Source organism: Eurytemora carolleeae, unplaced genomic scaffold (genome assembly GCF_000591075.1).
Source record: "Eurytemora carolleeae unplaced genomic scaffold, Eaff_2.0 scaffold346, whole genome shotgun sequence".
Lineage (NCBI taxonomy): Eukaryota > Metazoa > Arthropoda > Copepoda > Calanoida > Temoridae > Eurytemora > Eurytemora carolleeae.
In genome coordinates this window covers 150615-171315 of record NW_019396332.1, presented here as the reverse complement: position 1 = coordinate 171315, position 20701 = coordinate 150615, and the positions used below count along the sequence as shown (strand labels likewise).

The following is a 20701-nucleotide window of genomic DNA, read 5'->3' as shown; positions in this document are numbered from 1 at the left end:
CGCCCCCTCCTTCTATTCAATATCTCCTTGGTGTACGGTGTGCAGATTGAAATGTGCAGTGTTAATAGTTAAGTGTTCAGTTTGCAATGTGCAGTAAGTGAAGTGTGCAGTATACATATTGCAGTGTTAGTGTGCATTTTGAAGTGTGCAATGTGCAGTTTGCAGTGAACAATGCTCATTTTGCAGTATGTATGTACACTTTCATTTATCTTCACAATTCATTTAAATTTCTTGTCTTAATTTTGTGTTCTCACAACCTGACTCTGTTAATAACCAAACATCTTCATAATACACTGTAATTAATTTCTCTTCAGAAAACAGAATTCACATGAAAGTATGTGAGGAAATTGACCCTCTTACACATGTAAGAATTCAGGATTTTTATGATACATTACATCACATATTTTAAGGTATGTCTGAACAAATAATTTCATCCCTTAACTTATGATTACCTAAATCTTTAAGATCTTAAAACCAAATAATCTTACAGATTTCTGTTGTTATACCCCGGATCCATTTTAATTTGAATTGGATCTGGATCCAGACCCTGGATTAGTCATGTTAAAGAGTTAAATCCAATAAATATTAGCAAATTTCTCATACCAAACTCAATTTCCATTGATTTCTTTTATGTTTTTTGCTATTTTCAAGGCAGAAACTTTTTTACTTTTCTATGTTTAGGATGGTTTTATTCAGTTGAAATTTTGATTATTCCTTGGAGCCATTTTTTGGTAGATCTTGATCCAAGGAGCTAAACTTTGCAGATCAATTAAGCAATATGGCCACAAAGTTTCCGTTGATTCCTTTTAATGGAATTTGGATCCAAGGAGCTAAATTTTGTGGATCCATTAAGCACTCCAGCCACTGGCCAAGCTTCTAATCAAGTTTTGTTAAAAACTCTTTTCCTCTTTTGGCTTGACAAGTTTAAAGGGCAATGTTGGCCAAATTTTTTGTTGTTATTTAATTGAATTAGAGAAACAATTAACTCAAGCTTTGCTTTATATTATTTTTACTGTTTATGTTAGGTCTGAGATGAGTTGGAGTCAACTCTGCGGAGATTTCAATGACAACAACAGTCCAAAGCTTCAGGTAAACAAAACTAATATTTCAAGCAATTATGCAGCACCAAACAAAGGGACAAGGGTAATTTCAAGTTTACAAAGAAATCACAAATGAAAACAAATACGCACATTGCACATCTAATTCATACTTGATCAAACAAAGCTTTCAAGGGTACCATTGAATGGCCGGAGGATATCTTTAAATTATGCTTACAGTCCCCAAATCAGCAAATACAAAAATTACATTCAAACCCAAACTGTATGATCTTAATATTATCTATTTTATTCCAAGCTGGAAAGATATTGAAAAATCATTCTTTACCCCATCCTTCCTGTTTAAAAGTAATTTGTGGGGGATTTCCAATTATTTTATTTTAATTAATTTCAAATAAAATTAATTAAAGTCAGAAATTTTGAATGATAAAATACTTCTCTTAACTTGATAATTTCTATTTTTTTTTTAATAAATTAAAAGCAAGTTGAAGACTACAGCAATTGCTCTCTGAGTAATAATGATGAAGAAATCATTCTCAAAGGTATAATATTTTTTTTAGGTCTTTGTTAAGCATTAAAATCAGTTTTGACAAAACGTTTATCTCTAATTAGTAAATAATCTTTATGAATAAAGAATCATTTCCTGAGTTAGAAAAAATAGATTAATTTTAAATAGTAAAAGAAATATTGATGTTAATTATTTATGTATACAGAACTTGATCTGAATAAATTGGATGACCACAGCAGTGGAGTTGAACTTCAGGTAAAGATTAAAAAACTTTGACTTAGATTGTAATATAGGAAGCCCTTAGATTGTAATATAGGAAGCCCTTAGATTGTAATATAGGAAGCCCTTAGATTGTAATATAGGAAGCCAAGTTTAGAAATGAATGAGAAAAGGGAATTTAGATTTTAAAAGGTTTTTCTCTCTCAAACCTCAGTTTTTAACTTCAATTCTTTAGAAGCTTTAAAAAAACTGTTATCAGTAAGTTCATCTAATTACTTAAAGCAAATTTAAATCCAGTTATTGACTTTTTAAAACATCCTTTGCTCTACTCCTTCTACATTTTGCTCAATTCTCCTCATAATTCATCACTGCTCAGTTCTCTTCTTCATCCAACCTTGCTTAGATCTCCTCACAATCACAGTTTGCACCATTCTCCTCTCAATCTTAACTTTCTCATCCTCTTTTTAATCCAACCTTGCTCAGATCTCATCTTAATCCAAGGTTGCACCATTCTCCTCTCAATCTAAGCTTTCTCTTTTGTTTATCCAACTTAACTCGCCTCTTCACTTAATCCAGTCTTGCTTAGTTCCCCTCAATCCAACCTTTTTGATTTCTCCTCTCAATTCAACCTTACTTATCTCTCCTCTAATGTAAACTTGGTGAATTTTCTTAATCCATACTTAGTGAGTTCTCCTCTCAATCCAACCTGATCAAATTAAACTCAGAATTTTTTTTTATTCTGATGTAGCTTTTCCTATTCAGCTTTTTACAGTAGAAATATTAAAAATTATGAACTTTATCGAATGAACTGGAAACTTACAACAAATTCCAATTTTCTAATCCCTATATCTTTGAAACCTGATGTCATAAACATTTGATATTTCAACTCAAGAATTGCCCTGGCTCAAAGAGTCAAGAATTTAAATATTCAAGGATTAGGTTGCAAAGATATAGGGACTTCAAAATTACAGTTCATGTTAAGTGCGCAGTCCTTTTTGATTTGTTTAGATAACAAACCTTGACAGATCTATTCCACCAGAGCAGATGAGAAAAATTCTCATCTTACAGTTTAGGTAAACAAAATTATTTTTTTGCTTTTGGATCCAAGCCCCAAGTAAAATTTTAACATTTTATTTTTCCATGTTTTTTTTCAAAAAGGGAAATGCATGATTGCATCATTAACATTTTAAGTTAAAATTTTTTTATTCTTAAAAATATTGCAAATATATTTAAGTATATGGATACAATATATTAACTTGGAATAACTTTTTAGATTTTATACTGAAAAAAATTCCAGAATTCCTATTGAAATATACTGTAAAAAATGGTGATTGATTGTACAGTCAAACGATTCTGTAGATTATATGATGGCCCCAGTTTGAACATAGCCTACCTACCAATCTAGCCTTGGGCTTCTTAATCATTACGCACTGAGTGTTTAATCTAATCAATTAATAAACTTAAATTGATTTTGTGACTATTTGGAATGAAGTTTTAAGTTCATAATTTCCCTATTCCTACATCCTACAATATCCTACAATATCTGATGAATTGATAGTTTTGTCATGATGACATGGTATATTTCTCAGCAAAGCTGGAATGGTCTGCCCCAAGTATTTTCAGCTGCAATCATTGACCCTTCTTAAAATCTGCAAAACTTTAGATAATAAGAACAAATATAAATATTTTTCAGAACTATTCTCTCTGAAAAAAGTCCTTCTGGACATTTGTTCTTAGGTGACGAGCACACTATTTTATTCCCAGAAATAAAAATTTTGAGTTGATTTATTAGTATTTTGATGTAGTTTTAACAATATACTAATTTTACCTTATTAACACAAATCGCCATTCTAGAGAGTTCGTAACAGTGAAAGAGTTAAATATAAGCTTCTTGTCAGATGGTAAACCTCAGGCTATAGTGAAGGTAAGCATGTATAAAATTTCTACTATTAAACAATCTGAGGTGAAAACTTTAGAATGGGATATCCTTAATCCCAATCGATTAATTAATCTGGAGATTAATAACAGGAGGAGAATAAGCATTACTTAATCTGGAGATTAAGAAAAAGTGGAGATAAAGCATTGATCTCGACATCCATTATTCTAAAGTTTTCAGCTCTGATTAGTTAAAAATTATGCTTTGCTCAGAAGGAGTAAACTTTATTATTGAGGAGGGGAGGGAGGATAACTTATTTTAAAACTTTATACCCCTTTGCAAAGATTATGTATAGAGCTTTTAAAATAGCCTATGAATATAACAACTTGTAAATTATAAACAAATTAAGTAGATTTGAGTAAAGAATTGTTAAAACCATATTATTATTTTTAATGTCTAGCTTGAAAACCAACAATCAGCACAGCTAGCAATATTTCGGCTACACCGTAAGAAGTTAGGTCACAAGAGAATATATTTGGCTTACAGGTGATTAAAAGAATGTTCTGCTAGTTCTCTAAGATCCCAATTTACAGCTTAAACTTTTAAGCTTTAACTTTTAAGATTCAAACTTTTATGCATTACAAGTAACATTAAATGCCTGCATTTATCTATCTTTTAACACTGCATTAACCTGGAGAATGGAGGGATTTTTACATAGCTGATCCAGATTTTTCTACCGACAGCTTTAAATATACTCCTTAATAACAAGCCTGGTTAGCTGTTCTTAAGTATCTGAACACTTCGGAAAGACATTAATTCTTTCAATTGAATCTGGTTCTATGTGCATTGTGCGAGCTTAATGGGATCTTCAGCATAGTAAGGTTCTTATACAACTCTCCAGTTTCTTGCGACTGTACATAACCCTGTGTGGAATAAAACCTGGCAGGGTTTCTCTATTCTTCTCTTCCCCCTCCCAATTGCCAGAAACAAGGAAAATGGAAACATAGAAAGTAGAATCCTGATAGGTTGTGCACCATGCACTATGATACCAGTTTTATACTCTGCCGGCTGTGAGGAAAAGATTGACAGACATGGCTCTATTCTGAAGTGTTAGCAGAATTCTGACATTGGATCCTCAGAATTTTTAAACCTCGCTTAGCGGTGACTTATTTTTCCAACCTGTAAGAATATATTTAATATATATGAACAATAGCTGGATGAAAAAGCTGCATCATCAATCCACAACATAATACAATTTGTAATATGTGTAATATTAGGGAGAAAGAAAGCAGAAATATGCGTCAAGGGTAAAATCCCCTTGTCTACAAAGGATTAGAATGCATAGATCTAAAAGAGGGGAACAGGAAACAGATGGATGATCAGCTAAAAAGAAGATACAAAAGTCAGAGAAAAAATTCAGTGTTCAGTGGAAAAAAATATAGATTTAAAAATGAATGCATATTATACTCCAAAAGAATGTACTCAAAAAAATTATTGGTGGAACACTGGTGGTGCCTGACAATGGCAAATATAATCAATTCCCATTATTTATTTTACTTTAGTTATGCACACTTTTCTAAAATAACAGTTTTTTGGAAGCATTAGTGTAAAACTAGCTTAAATGCAAAATATAAGCATTGAAAAAGAATTTTCTGATGTTACTGTTCTTCCCGCCATTTTTGGCATATTTGACTGTTTTCAGCAAAATTGGGTTAACAGAATTTTTTCAATTGTCAAACTGTCAAAATTTTTCATAATACTATGGTGTTTGATTTTGAAACAAATAACTTTCTTTAACCACTCCCAGATAGAGATGACAGAAGGTGTAAAAAAGAGGTGATTTTTCACCGTTTTCTGAATATTTGGCCATCAAAAAACCAAAAAATTTGAAAAAATCTGTCAAATATAGTTAAAACCAAGTTAAAAAAAAACTGAAAATTATTTTAAAATGCAAAAATTTCATATTTGAGCTAGTCTTAACCCTAATGCTTCCAAAACAATATGTCACATCTGGGATTTTTTCAGAGGCACCCCGGTGGGGGGGGGCAGGGAGGGGGGTAGAAACTTAGTGATTGCTAGGCCCTATATCTTCTTTTTCATGTTAACACTGTTTTGCAGAACTAAAATCAGTCTAAGCTCGTTGAAGAGTAAAGTAGCTTCTGTTCTACTGAGTATTCCTGGAGGAAGAATACACCTCATGAAGTTCAGAGAACTCTATGATAAAAGGTATACTCTTGAGAAAAGATTGGGTTGGGAGGTGGGGGTAGTTTTGGGGTTTTAATTTGTTTATTTTATGAGTTATGTTCTTTTTTCAATTGTATTAAAAATATGGAGCACAATCATTTGCTATCAACTCACTTGCAATCAAAATCAGTTGCTATTGGCCTCACTTGGTATCCAAACATTTGCTATCAAGCTCATTTACTATCAACTCAGTTGTGATCACATTCAGTTGCTATCAAGCCTCATTTACTATCCAGGCTCAACTGCTATCTAAACATTTGTTATCAAACTCATTTTCTATCAACTCAGTTGTGACCACATTCATTTGCTATCAAGCCTCACTTGCTATTAAGCAAATTTGCTATCAACAATTTTGCCATTAATCATTATTTGCTATAAAATTTTTGACTTTCTTTAAATACTTATTTTTTTCATTTTTTTCTCTTAAAAATCTGCAACAAATGGAAATATTTCACAACATTCTGAATTCATCATTCTGTGGCAAACTTTGCGTGGGGATGGCTCATTTTGTTGTCTCAAGTAAAGGTATCAACCTTTTAAAAAGATATTAATGACTACCTGTATTTCTACTTCAAAGACAAGGCATACAAAGCACAGGCCACCAACAGGTGCCAGAAATACAGAAACGGATGCAAAGTGCGTAGCTGTTCTACTAAAGGAATCCAACTAACAGGTTTTGGTAGCAACTTATTTAGAAAGCAACTTATTTATGGCAAGAACAAACTGGTTTTGAAAGCAACAAGTTTTTGATAGTAACTAAGGACGGTTTTAATAGGCCTGATAGAAAATTGACCTGATAGCAAGTGAGGCTGGATAGCAAGTGAGGCCTGATAGCAAGTGAGGCCTGAGTGCAAGTGAGGTCGAGAGCAAGTGAAACAGGAAGCAAGTGAATTGATAGCAAATGAGGGGATAGCAAGTGAGGCTGATAGTAAATGAGACTGATTTCAAGTGTGTAGATAGCAACTGAGTTGATAGCAAATAATCATGCTCCATAAATATGATGTTAATATAAAGACATTTAAGTATATTTTCTCTAGGTTTAACAGCTCCATTCGCATCACTGACCTACATCAGATGAAGGATCTATTATATATCATTGAAGATATATCTGGGAAAATTATTCAGTTTAATCCCAATATCACAGCAGTTGACAAACTTAAAGGTAGCTTTTGGAAGATAAAAAAGTAATCAGGCAGGCAGTCTAGGTCACCCCAGATGGAGCTTCTTGCAGATTTCATCTTGTTCATTCCTCTTACAAGCATAAATATTAACTAATAATTTAGAAAGATTTATTAATGTTTAATATTTATAATTAGTTAATGTTTCAAATTGGGCAGGCTTTATTTGAGTAGATTTAATAGGGGTTAAACATTTATTTTTAAAGCATCTTTTGCAATTCTCATGATGAAGAAATATAATATTGAGTCTTTTTTCTCTTAAGATTTTTGATTTAATCCAAGAAAATTTGAATGTATTAAGTTTGGATAAAAACCAGTGTTTTAGCCCTCCTGTTTTATAAAAAAATTCTTGAAGACTTTTAAAGTTTACTCAGCTCTGAAATAATACTTCTGTTTAAATTTTTTTGCTGAATTTACCAAAAAGACAGAATCATTTTTTTTCAGTTAGCTACAAACTTTATTGTTTAGGACTAGAGTCTTTTTATTGTTGCAAGCACTCACCTGCAAAAAACCTTGGTAAATAATGTCAAGCTATCATCTGTAAATATAAAGTATTAATCTCTGTTTGATCGAATTTTGATTGGGAAACTTCTTCTCAGCTTGGTCTACAAATTTTAAGTTTGGTGAGGTGACACTTCAGTTCCCCAAACTGAACTTAATTTATTTTTTCAAAAGTTTCTTTATTATTGAAAATTATTCAAATAATTAAAAATCCTTGTAACATAATTTGAAAAAATAAAAATCTAAAAATGTTTGAAATCACTAAAACATGAATCTAAGAAGCTATCTTAAAAAGTAAAATTTTGTAGGGGATGATGATGTAAGCAGTAAACCTTTATTTTATCTAAATATATCACTTAAAGACGTTAGCTGTGATATCAACCTTTTATTGAAGGTAACTTATTAGTTTTTACAATAAAATTTTCTTATTCTTGAGAGACTTTTGTAAATTTAATTTAATCTTGAACCACAGTCTTCGTTTAAGAACACACGATTATCTCATTTTGGTTAAGAATTTCCACTTGCATTTTTCCTTGTTAGATAATTAGAATAAAAAGGATAATTATTAGAATACATATCAGGAGCATGACGGTAGAATCCCATTATCAAGTTTATCAGACTGTTACCAACATATGTTTCCTGAAAGGGAACAGGAAGGAGACCAAGCAGTTCCTCTTCTACACCTCATCACATGTATCAAAGGTATTTTTTCTCCCTCTGTTAAACAGAGAGCACTTAACACTCCAGAGTATAGACTACAGGTTTTGAGTAGGGCAGGTAAAAGACAGGAACAAGAAAGAACTACAAAAATATTTCCTTTCTTCAATCTAAGCTGTTGTGATCAGGCATGGTATGCCTTCAATTTGCTGCAAACAATGCTAAGAATCCGTAAGATCCAGATCTGAACATTTTTACAATATTCACTAATTTTGTTTTAACAAATGAATGGTGTGAGTGTAGTGTAAAGCAAGAAATAATGTTCCCCTGCTCTCATTAGTTACCATTTGAGATTTGTGTGTCGAGAAAAACAGTTTGTTCAACAGCTTTTGGTTGGAATTTTGCCTTTTGGACCAAAATCCCTGGATCCACATATTTTTGCGTGTCTGGATCCAGCAAGCCCAAATCTTGGGGATCCAGCAGATTCTGATCTGGATCCTAAGCACTGACTATATTGTGGGTCACTTTCTAGTTTTTCTAATTAGAATGAATATTTTGCTGGAATATAGGTGTAAAGGTGATAAAAGATGAATCTGCAATGAAAAGTTTGGTTGAGATCTCGGTTCAAGCATTGACTCCTGCAGGTGGACTTATTTTTCTTCTGATTTGACAATTTTTAATAATTTAATATTTTTTTATGAACTATGAGTGGGATTGTGCAATGATTTCAAAATATCTACAGTTAAGCTTAAAACAGGGTTTTGGAATATGAATTGATATTGAGATTTTTCTGAGCCCTTTTTTCTGTAGTGATGGACATTATGGAATTTAAAAACCAAAACATATGCCTCTAAATTTTAGTTAATGTTGAGGAGGTCTACTCACAGCAGCTTGCAAACCAATTCTCTTTGTTGTCCAGAGAATTAGTCGATCTTCTTAAGGTAATTAAAATTTTCAAACAAGACTAATTACACTTTTTAATGAAATTCTATTGTAGTTTTTTGTTAATTTTACTTAGTTAATATTTAATTTTTATCTGTTAATATAAAATTTTATTTTGTAAATAATTTAACAACATATTTTATGATTTTAGTTGACCAATATTAAGATTTTTTATGAAATGAAGGGTTTTAAAAATCCACCAAAAAAATATTTTTTCCAAAATTTCTCCAAAACTAAACTTTTGAGTATTAAATTTAAAATAATGGAAAACTTTAAAAAAGAACAAAGAATGCAGTCTTACCTTCAAAGTTAGATACATAGATGAGGAAAATTTCTTAATGCAATGAAATAAGACACTTAAAAATACTCTGTATATATGATTTTAATCCTAAAATCACTGAACACAGACTTCGTGTTGCTTCTACTTACGATAAAGTTGTTTGTAGACCTTGCCATGCTGTTAATTTCATGTAAGTATTCATATTAATATTCAGACCTGGCCTAGATATAGTTATCATGTAAATATTCATATTAATATTCAGACCTTGCCTAGATATAGTTATCATGTAAATATTCATATTGATATTCAGACCTGGCCTGGCTGTAGGATGCCATTCAACAAGTTTATTCCAGCCTTTCATCATTACTTTGGAAGGAACATGAATTACAAAAACATTTTTAACCAATGGTCCAGGGGGTGGGGTTGCATATATTTTATTGAAACATATTAAAAATTTTGTTTTCATTCATGTTGCCTTCATTCATCAGACAGTGCCGTGTAGCAGATTATGGGTTTACTAAACTCCGAGATCTTTTTGAGGTAAATTTAAATTTCTGCCCTAACAGCCATGGGAAATACAAAAAAAATGCATCTTGCCATTGATTTGCCTTAATAATTCAGTTTAAGGGGTTTTTTTAACAGTTTTTGGTTAACTATAAAACAAGCATGTTAAAGAATGTTGTAAATATCAATAATTTAATTGGCAGCAATTTGTTAAGAGAGGGCTGTGTACAATGTAAAGGATAGCTTAAGATCTTGTTTTAGTAAATTAATTTGTAACTGTTTTTTTCCATCATATTCCTCTTAACATTTTAATTACATATAAAATGGACCCATTAACTTAGTGACATGTCTGATTTGCAACAATACCCAAGTGGTGAGTATTTTCTTCAAAAATCCCCCCCCCCCCCTCTTTGAAAATTATTGTTTTTCTCCAGAAGGTAAGCATGTTTGCGCCGAGCAGAGAAAAACTTTAGAAGACTTTCGAATGAATTGATGAAAATAAATAATTTTTTTTTGGGGGGGGGGAATGACTTAATGTTTTGGTATAAGTATCAAAAAAGAGGGAGAGGGTGTAATTTTAAAAATTTACATCTTTGATCAATCAAAGGTTTTAATTGAGCAGTAGTGAATTTAACATGCCACTGAACAACTGGAGGATTATTTGAAATAAGGTCTACAGTCCCTGTGACAAGGATTTTGGTTTCTTCAATTAAATATTATTCATTTGTTGTTGTTTACATAATTAGTTTTCTTTAAATCTACTTTTCTATGTCATGTATGTTAAAAATGAAAATATTTCAGATTTTTATTTAATCCAAAATATATTGGTAATAAAAAACTAGGTATTAGTAATCCACTATACTAGAATTTCCCTAGAAGGGGCTGGTTCATTTGGTGTACAGTACCAATTTGCCTGGTATAATTTGTATGTGTTCTGTAGAAATCGCTCATAGCTGGTTAGATGTCAGCCTGCTTCTTAAAATGAACCAGAGTTAACAAGGACTAGAGAGTTTGCTTGCACATGTGTCACTCTGGATGGATTTAAATTAAATTATTCGAGGACCACTATATTGTGGAGATGACTGTATGCAATCATCGAGCATCATGAGAGTATTTTTCCTAGGCTATGCCACATGTAGTCCATGTACTAGGAGAGGGATCAAAAGCAGTTATAACTCTCTCGAAGAAAGCCCAGGTAAACTAACGTATAAAATGAATTGATAGGTTGTAATGTTTTGCAAATGTTTGAAATCAGGAATGATAAGATTTAGAGCACATGCAATGGGTTAAAAAGTTAGTTTTTGGGGAGGGAAAGCTATTCCATGAGTAATGTGAATATTTTCTTTCAAAAGCTCTGCAATACTGGAAATATGTATCCTGGCCTTTAAAGGGTGTGTTTGCGAAAAATGGAAGGGGGTGTAGGTTGACGTCGAATTGAATTTGATAACGATCTCTCCTAATTTTACTTCCATCTGTTTTGTCTATAAAGAAAAAATGGTTAAAATCGACTCTTACTGAAGAGCGTCGGATCCATACAAATTCATGTCATGTGTTAATCCATTTTCATTATAGACGCAACAAAAAGAAGTAAAATTAGAAACGAACACCCCTTCAATGAAAAAGATATTAAAATTGATTTAAAGTACCATCTTTTGGTATTAAAACGGCTAAATTGTTTAAAGTACTGTAAGAATACAAGACTAATTTTCAACTATTGTTGTTGGGAATTCTGTCAAATTCTAATTGAATTCTTAACTTTTTAAAATTACATCTTCATTGGCACACTCATATTTTCATTCTGATCTTCACATTGGACAAAATGTTTTGTACCAGTTACTGGTAACAAGGTTTTTTTTTTCTTATACTTGGAAGCATTTTATCTACTTACACAATAATCACATTCATCACTAACAAATAAGAGAAGAATAATTAAGCTTTGTTCATGCTTATTGCTTATACTTTTTTAGCATGTTTTTATTGTAGAAAATAGATTAAAAAATGAAAGAAGGACTTTGCTGATTCTTAGGAGATACTTGAAACTGAAAGCCTAAAAATTACCCTATGATCCTGTAAAACTTAACATTTTATGTAAAATACCTTAATTTAGATTCGAAGGTTTACCTCAGACATTCAGAAGATTTTAAAACTGGAACCAGAGAAACACGTAGGTTTTTGGGTCTTACATGGTGTACTGTATAATTATTCCAATGAACAATTATGAGAAATAAAAAGTTGCTCAGCTTTTTTTTCTTCATAAATACAGCCCTTGTTTTAATTAAATAGTATGTGCTTGTGAATAATTTTATTGGATCTTAAACCAATTCCTTTTAAAATTAAAATTATTACTCTGGACTGATTAAGAAGTTTAAATTAGAATTCACGATTTCATTAAAAATAAATTTTCCTAACTTTGTCAAAGTATTGAACCTGAAAGAAGAAATAAGAATCCCATATATAAAGACTTTTATATCTATCACTTAACTACTGATGAATTATAAAAAAGTTCTTAACAATCAATAATCATTTCACTTACTGTTTTTTTATTCTTGAAAAAGGTTTTACTAAGCGATCTCCCAATGAAGTTTGTAACAGTCTACTCAAGACCTTTCAAAATCAGGTTATTTTCTTGTATTAGGTTGCATAATAATTTTATGCAAATTTACATTTTTTGACCTTATGAAATGTTAACGAAATTTTCTATCAAATAATCTGTGGAGGAAAGTCCCCCCCCCCTACCCCCACCACAATTGTACTCAAGCATAATAGCTACTTTCTTACTGGATAAAGCATCTCCTTACCTTACCTCAGCACTACGGCTGCAGCGCTTGATCCCTTGGTCTGTCCCATTTTTAACGATCGGCATAGAAATTGCATTAACCTAACATAATTTAAAATATTGATCAATAGTTTAAATTAGTATAAAACCTGAAATGCTGAGTGGTCAGATTTACTCAATGTCTGTTAAACTACGGGGTTACCCACAAAGCCTAAGACTGTAAAGACGACCTGATACTCTCAAAACATGACGATTTCAAGGCTGAATTTAGTCCTCTTGTTTGAATATAGACTTCAAATAGCTTATTCCATGATTTTGTTAAGAAAGAAACAAGTTTACGACTGTATGGAACCATGAATAAAAGGCTACCAATAATAAATTTTCTGTATAGTCGTCTCTGAAGTCTCATCCTGTGTTGGCAACCCTGTATCTTGTAGCTTAAATAATTCTTGCCTTTGAAAGCACTTTTTAGAACTATTTTTGTTTGTAATATGTAACTAATATTTCTGTTAAGCGACTATGGAGTGTGTAATGTTTCTGATATGTTGGAAATGTTACCAGAAAAAACATTTAAGATATCATTTATAAGAGGTATGACAAAATATAATAGTTTTTAACAAAGTTTAGCTTTTTACCAGATTTTTACTTTTTTTCTAAATCTAACCCGAAATTAAATCAGATTGTGGAGCTTTGTATGGTACAAGAAATGATGTTTTCTATTTATTTAAAGGGACTGTGCTTGTAATTTTATTTGACCCTACATTTAAAAAGAGCCTTGCCCGGTTCACAACAGTATTTTTTAAACCTTTATCTTATCTATGATTTGGAAGACCTCCTCGTTTTTCTAGCTAAAAATGTTAAAATCTCACGATTTCTTACATTGTTTCTGCACCAAGAAATCCGCAAGTCACAAAAAAAGAGAAAACAAAATTTAAAATAACTAATTCTTTAAAGAGAAATCTTGATTTTCTTATTCATCCTTGATCATACAAAGCTTNGTTGCACTGCTGTTGCACTGCTGTTGCACTGCTGTTGCACTGCTGTTGCACTGCTGTTGCACTGCTGTTGCACTGCTGTTGCACTGCTGTTGCACTGCTGTTGCACTGCTGTTGCACTGCTGTTGCACTGCTGTTGCACTGCTGTTGCACTGCTGTTGCACTGCTGTTGCACTGCTGTTGCACTGCTGTTGCACTGCTGTTGCACTGCTGTTGCACTGCTGTTGCACTGCTGTTGCACTGCTGTTGCACTGCTGTTGCACTGCTGTTGCACTGCTGTTGCACTGCTGTTGCACTGCTGTTGCACTGCTGTTGCACTGCTGTTGCACTGCTGTTGCACTGCTGTTGCACTGCTGTTGCACTGCTGTTGCACTGCTGTTGCACTGCTGTTGCACTGCTGTTGCACTGCTGTTGCACTGCTGTTGCACTGCTGTTGCACTGCTGTTGCACTGCTGTTGCACTGCTGTTGCACTGCTGTTGCACTGCTGTTGCACTGCTGTTGCACTGCTGTTGCACTGCTGTTGCACTGCTGTTGCACTGCTGTTGCACTGCTGTAGCACTACTTTTGCACTGCTGTTGCACTGCTGTTGAACTGCTGCTGCACTGCTGCTGCACTACTGTTGCACTGCTGTATCAGCTTTGGTTTGTATTTGATATAAGGGTGAAAGTATTTAATTGAAAATGTTCTGTCAGAGATCATTAATATATTTGACGTTTTTTTTGTGCTAAGTATCAAATTTATCGTTAAAAAACTAAAAAATCTTAATGAGTTTTTGTTTTTGTTAAGATTATTTATACTAGAGAATAAGTTGAAAGGAATTCTGCAGATTGGAGCAGAAGAAGAAAACATGATCATCGCTCTTCCAAGGTTATCTTTTTTTTTAAAGAGATTGGTTCAAAATTTTTTTTTTATCTTTTTAACTTAAATAATTTATTTTGATTATGTTTTACATTATTTTTAAATATTTATATGATATCAGATGAAAATATTTTGATATTTCTATATTTCTTTTTTTTCATTTTGTTCTTCTTTGTACATCTTTCAATCATATTTTGGCTAATTTGGAAAAAAAGAAAAGAATTTTTTTGGATATCCTTGTAGTTTGCCACTTTACAAGAAAGAACTTGTGTTGAGGATCTTGCTTTTTTTCTGAACTCTGTATTTAATTGAACAAGCTGAGAAGATCTTGTTTTCTTTTTTTGAAACTATATTGAATTGTTTACTCATGAGTTGCATCTGACTAAGCAAAACACAAATTCTTGATAATTAGTAAGAATTTAAAAAGGGTAGAAAAACTGTCCAATTATTATTTGTTTCCATATCCTTAAAAAATCATTCTCCTCCTTCAAAATATATATTATATACAGTATAATGTGACACAATTTAGGTTTTTAAAACAATATATATTTATAAATCTTGGAGAATTTTGTAGACATTATTTTTTACCCCCTAAAATCATTTATATTCCTCTCAAGGATAACAAATATAGCATAGTTAAAAGCCTCTAAACTTATCAAGGGGTACAAAAATATATTTATATTTTTGGAGGAGTATAATGAGGAATCGAGTAGGAGAGATGAGGTTTTTTTATGAAGAATACAGACCCTGAATATATGACGTAACAGTCAAGGAAATTTGTCTCAATAATAATATGAGAGAAGCTGAAGAGCAGAGGCCATCTGAGGGATGTTGGGGTAGTATTCAGAGAGAGGACAATATTATTAGCTAGATATTGATATTGAGAAAGGAAGCCACATGTCTGTAAATGAAACTAAGATTAGATGTGACAGATTATTACAACTATGGCCTTGCCCTGGTTTATAAATGATCCACCACCGCGCCGTATTTCGTTGGGCCTCTACTCTTGCTCCTTCTCAAGGTGAAACAAAAGGCATGATTAGCTTCAAGTCTTAATTAGGATCGGTGCTTCAGTCTGACAAATAAAACATGTTTTAGACTACAGAAAAGCTTTGCATAGTACAATACATCCATATTCATCCAATATATAAATCATCCTATCATACTATTCTGCATTAAAAACTGTAGCCGAAGCTAAAAGAATGTAAATATATATCATACAAAACACATAAAAAGAGTTTAATAATCGAATAAACATATTTACCACAATAGTCCTCCGATACTAGCACGACAATTCAGCATAAAAGATATTTATCTAACTACTTTCTATTACATATGCCAGCAAACTGATCTAATTCACATTAGTTTTAGCACATGCTCAAAACAATAAACAATTTGTCACTAAAAAACAGGTTTTATCTTCAACATCTCTCTTGGAAACAATCATTCAGAACATGGATAAATAGTGGAAACAGGGATGCTTCATTGACTTCTACGATGCAGCGTGCGCTAGCGTAACAAAAACTGTTAATAGCTAATAAATTTTACACAATAGAACTCCAGTTTTATGAGGTAAAATGACTATATCTGTCTTAAAAAACTGTTAATAATTAATAAATTTTACACAACAGAACTCCAGTTTTTTAAGTTAGGAAGATTTTATCCGTCTTTAAAAACTGTTAATAGTTCATAAATTTTTCACAATAAAACTCCAGTTTTCTAAGGTAAAAGGACTATATCTGTCCTATAAAACTGTCAATGGTTAATAAATTTTACACAATAGAACTCCAGTTTTCTAAGGTTAAAAGAATTTATCCATCATGGTCTTTGAAAACTGTTAGTCAATGAATTTTACGCATAAGAAAAATGAAATGTTAACCAATCTTAAGTATTTTAGATCGTTATATTTTATTAGATACTAGTTAGATAATTTTAGCTCTTTGTCTGGGCGTTCCTTTAAGCATCCTTTACATTTTGAAATGATAACAACAAAATATGTTGCAGATCTTACTATTAAATTTGCGGATGTCCAAAATTTAAAAGCAAATTGAAATTATTATGAGGCAAATTCGAATTCCGACTGGCAGCACATAAATACTAGAGTAGAAGCACCCAGTGTTGCCGGTTCCAATGAGCAGTCTTTTAATGGTGTGGTTGCTTGATGCCTGTCTTTGTCGAATTTTCTGTAATCAACAGTCTATTTTTCTTCCTCATTAGGCAGACACACATTGAGTTCAGTATTTTCTGGTGGGAGGATTTCATATAGCTGGCAAACTATTATAATCCTCCAATGATTGTAGTTCATCAGGGGTATACAGGGTGGTGATCTAATCCTCTGCTATCTTGGAAACTTTCTCATGGATAAAGGTGGGGGCGAATGTCTGTGCAACTCTCCTATTAATGGTGACCCAGACATGCCTAGTGGTTTCCACTATCATCGGGAATTGATCGGAGCAAGGAATGATTTCTGGATGTGCTGTTATAACCAGGCTAGCAAGGTCAGCGTAGGTAGATCCACGGATTATAACAGGTAGTGCATTGACACAAACGGATATCTCTGCCAAGGGAACCTTTGTAGTCACAGATAGGTATTCGTACATACAGCAACCATACATATCACAAACAGTCCTGGTCTTTTCTCTATCATATGCATGTAATCTCGGTCATTTTTATGCTAACCCACTGCTAACAACTGCCAATATCTTGATATCTTATTATTTCGTGAAGTATTTCCTAATTGTGATAGGATATATAACTGAGTGCAGGGATGAGGTTGAAACTTTCTCTGACATCTACAGATTTCACAGGAGAAAGCATATGTGCCTGTGGATTGAGGCTGAAGATCATGCCTTTCAAAATGGTGGAGTAGATGGTCATACATGGGCAAGAAGGTATGTTGATCCTTTGAGGGTTCACTCAATATTTTTCTTCTTCTTCTTCTTCATCGTGCATCTTCTTATTGTCTAAACTCAGCATTATCTCTTCCTGATTCATCATTAAACTATCATAAATGTTTCTAAAATCGGTATAATTCCTTTCAGTTCTAATGTGGTTTTCCATTGTCACAAAACTGTTTCTACATGTAGCTTCCAACTTCTTTCTATCCTGTGATAGCTTGCAGTCTGGTAGTATCAGGATTGCCCAAATATCACTACCATGTTTTGGCTCCTTAGACATAAAAACCATCAACTTGGGATCATCTAGTGCCGTAGAAATCCATTATTAAATTCTACCAGGCTCCTCTCCTCTGAAGGATATGCTTTATCCATTGATTCAGCATGTTAGTATAATATTTTCCAATATCTTCCTCATATTCTTGTGTCGTATTGTGACCTGTTGTATGCTACAGTATTCTCTAGCATCTTCATCATTGTTCTGGGAAGTATCTCTAAAATTTTCTATTAGACCTTATGTCTAATTAAATGATATGTGATGGGGTTTGAAATGTTTATTGAAAACTTACGGAATATATTGGAGCGTTATTAAAGTGTGGAGTTGATTTCTGTTGGGGAGCTGCTTAACAGCTGGTTTAGATGAATCCTAGAACCCTGAGCTTCTTTGGTGGAGACCTGTTGAAGGCTGCTGCTGTAGGGGAGCAGCTTTAAGCTCCATAAAATAGAATCAGGGATTTGGATAGCTGTTAAATGTAGGCTCCTATGTGAAGGTTGCCTTGGTCCGAAAATGATGTTTCTATCTGGATTTTAGAGTATTAATAAAGTGCCCTTTTTTTGGCACAGAGTTTTTTTTGAACTCTGGAGCTGGGCAAGGGTCGGCTTCAACTGCTGAAATCATCTTTTCAAGATTACAAAGTTATTTTTTAAGGCCTAGTCTTAACCTTGAGCCTATACGTAAAAATGCACACACAGTTCACAGGTTGTTTGCAAAAAATACAAACATATAAATGAATTTTAACAATTTTTTCATAAAAGCACAATTTTAAAAAGTTTTTTGCATTCGTTTGTGATTTTTACAAAAAAGGAGTTTTAGTTTGTGTAAACACCCGGCAGAGTTGCTATGTAAGCAATCTTGATCCGAGATAACGTAACGATAACTCTACTCAAAGTCTAATTAGAATGTAAATGACTCTATCTCTCGCCAAACTACAGGCTCTCTATCCTTAGCCAAAACTCAAGGCTATGTATACGTCCGTATCAAACAACAAATCTCATTGAACTAATTTATTTATATACAGGTGAACGAAACTGACCGGGCTAGCCTGGCAGGGTCAACATACAGATAATTAAGATATATATATTACTAGCATGGATAACATAGATAACATTACACATTGATAAAGAATATATTACAAATCCCCCAAAGGGGGGTGTCAAAGGTTATTGTCTGTAGTAGATCCAACGATACTTTGACATTTACAGGTTTCCAACATTTGAGATGAGTCTTTCCATTTGGATAGGTTCTGCTCTAGGATTCTTATTGATCCTGTAAGATATCTAGATCCGAGATAACGTAATGATAACTCCACTTAAAGTCTAATTAGAATCTAAATGACTCTATCTCTCGCCAAACTACAGGCTCTCTATCCTTAGCCAAAACTCAAGGCTATGTGTACGTCCGTATCAAACAACAAATCTCATTGAACTAATTTATTTATATACAGGTGAACGAAACTGACTGGGCTAGCCTGGCAGGGTCAACATACAGATAATTAAGATATATATATTACTAGCATGGATAACATAGATAACATTTCACATTGATAAAGAATATATTACAAATCCCCCAAAGGGGGGTGTCAAAGGTTATTGTTTGTAGTAGATCCAACGATACTTTGACATTTACAGGTTTCCAACATTTGAGATGAGTCTTTCCATTTGGATAGGTTCTGCTCTAGGATTCTTACGGCTTTTATGCAAAGCCCAGTTCAGAGTAATCCTCGTAATCAAGGCTCCTAACGTTGCTGTGGCTCCGTAAAGAACACTTATCATTACTGAAACTGTCAACATACTATATTTGATTAACAGCACTGTACTTAGGAATGTTTTGAGGTGCTCTATTTCCCTGTATACTGCTCCAAACGGGTTCAGGGAGGCCAACATTGCTTTGCTTCCTTCTTGGATATGTTTCTTGAGATCCTCGAGGTTCATTCCTGCCAGAGCACTGTGTCCTCCGTAGCTGCATGATTCATCATCGCATAACATGTTTAATAACCTTTGGTGTTGTGATTTCTGGTATGAAAGAAGCTGCTGATAACTTTCCCAGTTCTTTCACTCCTCTATGGTGTACAGGGATTTAAGAGTTTCTGAAGGTTTATAAGAACTAGATACTTCCAGCCGTGCGGAAGTTTTGACTTGCAGTACTCTTGTTGACACTGAGATCCAGCCAGTAGTAGATTTCACCAGCATCGGGTACAGTTCGTTGCAGGGCTGAACAGAAAGATGTGGAGTAATTACATGTGTGTCCCAAGTTGAACATATACTGGCTCCCACGTACTAGCACTGGTACACTGCTAAAACATATCGGAGTTTCTGCAATTGGAACCTCAATCATTTTGCTGGAGTATTCATACACTATCTCTCCACTGCGGCGAACAAACAACCCAGGTTCCCGTCTCAAGGGATGGAGATAATCTTTATCATTATGAATATTGAGCCAGGTTGTACATCCTCCATTCTCTACCCTATCATTCAGATCACTCAAGGCACGGGAATTCTGATGTTCCAGATACTTCAGGGTCGGGATCAGATCTTGGTCACTTCTCACGTCTAAACTCACAACTTCAGGCAGTCCAGCAGTTCTCTTATCAAAGGTGATTGATACCGTGCCCAGAGAAGTATGATGTAGGGTTAATTGAGGACATCCAGGTAATTATAAAACCTCCGTCTTGGTCAGGTTGACAGCATGGCAAGGTTTTCTGATATCATCATACTGGTCCCTTCAGGCCTCAGGCTAACAGATCGGATCCTCTTGAAGGGACAGGCTTGAGCTTGATCATCCAGCAAGTATACCCGGGGACCGTCCAGACACCAGCTTTTTGAACAATCAGCGGTGAGTGAAACTCTGGAGTGCTTAGCAGCTGTTTTCCCCCTCTTGTCCTGAGATAAACTTCACGGAGCATGGAAAAACAGATTTGGGTCAGGACCAGGGAC

General features: G+C 33.5%; 1 protein-coding gene across 1 annotated transcript; it reads left to right on the top strand.

The window, feature by feature from the left end:
- Window positions 1-320: 320 nt before the first annotated feature.
- LOC111701097 (meiosis regulator and mRNA stability factor 1) lies at window positions 321-19260 on the top strand. Its single transcript, XM_023472244.1, has 24 exons — window positions 321-364; window positions 1026-1089; window positions 1537-1597; window positions 1769-1818; window positions 2791-2855; window positions 3637-3706; window positions 4119-4204; window positions 5777-5884; window positions 6940-7064; window positions 7549-7596; window positions 7890-7975; window positions 8163-8283; window positions 8808-8882; window positions 9100-9179; window positions 9771-9835; window positions 9949-10000; window positions 11088-11159; window positions 12072-12128; window positions 12520-12581; window positions 13255-13331; window positions 14537-14603; window positions 16903-17124; window positions 17360-17504; window positions 19213-19260. Coding segments are annotated over exons 1-24 (1908 nt in total). The 5' UTR covers window positions 321-362.
- The last annotated feature ends 1441 nt before the right edge of the window (window positions 19261-20701 follow it).

Excerpts from the sequence above, each read along its gene's own strand:
- LOC111701097 (XM_023472244.1), top strand. Across the intron at positions 1,090-1,536 it reads ACAACAGTCCAAAGCTTCAG|CAAGTTGAAGACTACAGCAA; the intron begins GTAAACAAAACT and ends ATAAATTAAAAG. Across the intron at positions 4,205-5,776 it reads AGAATATATTTGGCTTACAG|AACTAAAATCAGTCTAAGCT; the intron begins GTGATTAAAAGA and ends ACTGTTTTGCAG.